At 33.3% G+C, this 4,329-nt stretch overlaps 2 protein-coding genes across 2 annotated transcripts in view; both read right to left on the bottom strand.

The window, feature by feature from the left end:
* Window positions 1-31: 31 nt before the first annotated feature.
* LOC111395174 lies at window positions 32-1,919 on the bottom strand. Its single transcript, XM_023021176.1, has 5 exons — window positions 1,872-1,919; window positions 1,446-1,556; window positions 797-871; window positions 255-299; window positions 32-175 (listed from the first exon to the last, which is right to left on the bottom strand). Exons 1-5 carry the CDS (start codon window positions 1,917-1,919, stop codon window positions 74-76), a joined length of 381 nt encoding a protein of 126 aa, XP_022876944.1. The 3' UTR covers window positions 32-73.
* A 1,559-nt stretch (window positions 1,920-3,478) lies between these two features.
* LOC111395172 overlaps window positions 3,479-4,329 on the bottom strand; it is a 1,566-nt gene continuing 715 nt past the window's right edge. The window contains exons 2-4 of the mRNA XM_023021175.1: window positions 3,969-4,327; window positions 3,749-3,817; window positions 3,479-3,670 (exon numbers count right to left, since the gene is read on the bottom strand). Coding sequence (XP_022876943.1) covers window positions 3,587-3,670; window positions 3,749-3,817; window positions 3,969-4,327 — 512 coding nt within the window. The 3' untranslated portion in view covers window positions 3,479-3,586. The remainder of the gene's footprint in view (window positions 3,671-3,748; window positions 3,818-3,968; window positions 4,328-4,329) is intronic.

Raw genomic sequence — 4,329 nt, 5'->3', positions numbered from 1 at the left:
GTATATGATATGAAAAAGATGAAAATCTTCAATTCCTTTGAAAAAAATTTCTCATGTGCACATTGTACAAGGACTATTCACCTACCAAACCCGATGGAATGATGGAAATTCCGAATGAATCAAGCTCAAGAGATTCCACTGTGCCTGAGTTGATATTAAAAGTATAACCACGCACCTAAAAATGAATGATGCGTGATATTAAAAAACAAAATGAAGGTCGAACAAGGGATGACAGAAAAGATAATGGAACTCACCTTGCCAATGCTTCTGCGACCTGGGGTCACAACAGCGTATCCTACCTAGCATAGAGCAATCATTACCAAAGCAAACCAACAATAAAAAATTGAACTTCACAAAACAAAATAGACTTTGCTACTTAATGCTTGAAATTAAATTTATCCCACAAGGAAAAAAGACCACACTATATGCTTGGGGCCATTTGCCTTCTTATTTTTTCAATTATAAGTGTAGAACCAACTCATTCAAAGATCAGCACGAGTTGTGCATTTCTATAGTAATGCCGAACAACACAGTCAGTAATTATAAGATGATGGACTAATGCACTGTCATTACCTTGGATGACAAGATTGAAGTGCAATCACAGTGTCCAATTGAAATCCTATAGGAGCTAAATATTGACGGTGAAAAAAAAGGGGAATATCTAATACTCTGAACTCAAAAGAGAATAAATTATTGATTTCATCGGTTGCAATAAATATGACTTCGCCCGGTGAATCTTCTGCAAGCTCTGTAAATATCAAGTACCCCATTCATACTTGGAAGCAATAAAACATACCAACGTCTCCAGTCCGACCAATCTGAAATCATTTTCTATCACATTCTCATCTTCAACGAGTATAACATCTCCAACCTGTCACAATAAACAAATTACAACTCCAATTATAGTGCGCTGGATTATGAAAAGGAAAACTGTCAAATTTCCCACACAAAAAAAGCAGGAAGAATAGTGAAACTACATAAACTAGTTTGGCATGCTGAATGCACCATCAAATCTTTATTTATAATAGAGAGAAATAGACAATATTCAGTCTCTTACTTATACATAATGTAACAGCATATTTATGAACACTTGGATTGAGGTACTCTTAGTCAACTCATTCAACTACCATGAGACAAAAAGTTTAGTAAAAGTTGAAACGAGAAGCCCAAAGATAGAACAGACAAAAAATTTCTAACTAGAAATATTAATTCAATACTAATTCAAGCTTAGATTGCAGTACAAATAATTGGCCACAGGGATGTATTTTACACATCACGATGTCTTGTCTAATGAGTATCTATGTGAAGTAATTGCTATTTACGCTGTCTCTTGGCCTCACAAAAGATAGACATGACTTGTAACTGAACGATTTGCTGATGTGAGAAGTAAGTAATATTTGTTTGGTAGGAGAATGGAAAGCCTTGTGTTAGTCAGACAAATTTACCTGTGCAATATCCTCCAAAAGAAACCTTTCGAAGTCACCAGAAAGTAAGTTAGGCCTCACTTCCAAAACCAACACAACCCACTGTAAAGCAAAAATAACAGTTTTAATAATCTAACATCAGGAGATTAATCATACATTTTTCTTTCAGGAAAAGAGATTTGATAACATCAATCCGGCTAGTGGCATCCTCAATTGAATAAAGTATTGTTCAAGAACTTGTGCACCCTATAAAAATTACATAAAAATATGTGTCCTATTTGACAAAATTTTGATTGAATAATTTTCCCATTAGGATTTCTTACATTATATAGGAATTATCAATTTAAATATAGTAGACGTAATCAACCTAAATATGGTAAATACATTACATAGGAATATCATCAATCTAAATATAGTAGATGTAATCAACCTAAATATGGTAAATACAATTATATACATAATTATGTTTAAGTCATAATCTTCATCAATTTTCATGATCTCTGTTAACAATCTCCTTTGATCTTATTGACATCCCCTCAAATTGATGATGGTAAAAGCATCAATCTGCAATGAACTGGCGATGGTGACAATGCTTGTGTCCACGAAAAACAGATCCAAATCACAACAACCATTTACAAAAAATAGTGACAACAAAGTATTTAAGAACAACATATAGTATAGAACCAGTTAAGAACCACTCCAAAAACACTTCATGGCCACTCCANAACACGTTATAATTTATATAGGGCCTGTTTAGACTCAATTTTTTCACCTAAAAAATTGATTTTTTGATCGTTATTTCACTATTCCAGTCGTCATATTTGATTTCTTCTCTCATAGGTGGACCCTATTTTTCTCCTAATGGTCAAAAAATCAATTTTCAAAAACACTCCAAATAGACTCATTGCTTGTCTATTCTTGTTTTTCAACAAGATTATATCAATTTATTGACCGTTGTCACTTTCTAATGGGCCCACAGCGGCCTTTTTTTTAATTTATTTTTGACTTGCCTCTCACACTAGGTCCCACACCCCCTTTGCAATGATAAAGATGAGGATTTTAATCTTGTAAAAAGTAGAGGCAGACGAGGACATGATAACTCTTTTGGAAAGTACAAAATTCCTAAATCCACCAATTTATAAAATTAATTTGAAAATTTTCCTACATATAGTAACAGCATCGAAATAAGATTTGCTCCTAATAAATTTAGAATGGTATGATGAGTATTTTTTTGGCAATTTCTAAGGCTGGACAAAATTCTCGAACCGAACCGACCGAATCGAATCCGAACCGAGCAGAACCGAATCCGACGGTTCTTCTCAAGTTAAATACTCGAACGGGTATTTGAATCAAGAACCGACGGGTATGGTTCGGTTCTCGGTTCTAGGCCAAGACCCGAAGAACTGAATCTCCGTAATTTTTTAAATTAATTTATTTTAAATAAGTAGAATTATTTTATTTTTTCTAAATAAATTTATTAACTAGTTAATTTAGTTTAAACCACAAAATATGATTTTCCTATTCTAATATTCACTTCAAAATCGACTTCAATTTTATTCAAATCTGTTATTCTACTGAGTGTCGTTTCTACCGGAGAAAATCGAATTAAAACTCTACAACATCTCTCTTAATTATTTTGAGCTCGTTATATTTCTTTTTCTGTAATTTTAATAATCAAATTTATGAAGAATTCAGCAAAGAGAGACGTAAAACACATAAGATTGAGCTATGTTATTTTGTAAGAGCTAATATTAAATATATCATTAATTAAATTAACGTAACTTTGTATATATCAAAAAATTTAATTATAATACGGAACCGAACCGAATGGAACAGAACCCGAACGGTTCTATAATTAAATTTGGATCCGACGATTCCACTTACTAAATACCCGAAAATTTCGGGTCAGTTCGGTTGTGAGAACCGAATCGGACCATGTCCAGCCCTAGCAATTTCATTCAGCTCAAGTCTATTCAAATATCTGAAGAAACTAACACGACACCCTGTTAATTTCGATCTACCCATTTTCTAGTCCAATCATCACGTAAAAAAAATGCACAAAAGAAAAAGGATTTCTCAATTGCAAAGCTCCTTTGCACCAAATATTCTACAAATCCATTCAGTGATAGAGATTAAATCCCTCAATTTCCTCTATGGTAAAATCAACTTCGATTCCCTGCTTCTTGTTCTGATTTCGGACTCTGCAATAATGGGCTTTCGCATTTTTGTTCATCCCTCTTATTTCCCTACAATAAACAAAACAATTATCATTATTCATTACATTATTCAATATTGACAGAAAAAAAAAAGTAAAGAATACTTGCCTTGTTTTGATCTTCATGTGTATTATTTTCTCTTTCCTTATCTCTTAATGATCGAAGTGGAGAAATCCTCTGTAATATAGACATTACCAAAAAAAAATAATAATAATAAAATTTAAACTAGTTAATCATGGAACCAGTTACTACTTTAAATTGACATAATTCTTGATTCTCCTCAATATTAATGGAAAAATCTTGAGTTCCCAGAAAACAAGAATCGTACCTTGCAAGATAATTTGATCTCATTTAATCGATACAATCTATCAACTTCTATTTCAAGATGCTTCTGCACTTCCCCTCTTTGTACAAGCTCCTTCATTTTCATATCCAGTATCGAATCCCTTTCTTTCAGCATCTTCTCAGTCTTCTCCTTATCTATCCTCAGTCTCTCCAGTTTTTCTCGTATAGCACTTAGCTCCTCAGCTAACGAAGCATCAAAGGATTCGATTGGAGCCTTAATAGGTGTGGCATAACAGTTGGAAGGAGCAAAATTCTCCTTGTTGGAGTTGTCTACCAGTGAGATTTCAATCCAATCAGGATTCTGCTTTAGCTTTGGATTTTCAATGGAAGTGATTGGAGTGAGC

This window comes from Olea europaea, chromosome 6 (assembly GCF_002742605.1).
Source record: "Olea europaea var. sylvestris chromosome 6, O_europaea_v1, whole genome shotgun sequence".
Taxonomy (NCBI): domain Eukaryota; kingdom Viridiplantae; phylum Streptophyta; class Magnoliopsida; order Lamiales; family Oleaceae; genus Olea; species Olea europaea.
This window is presented reverse-complemented; position numbering and strand designations above follow the sequence as displayed.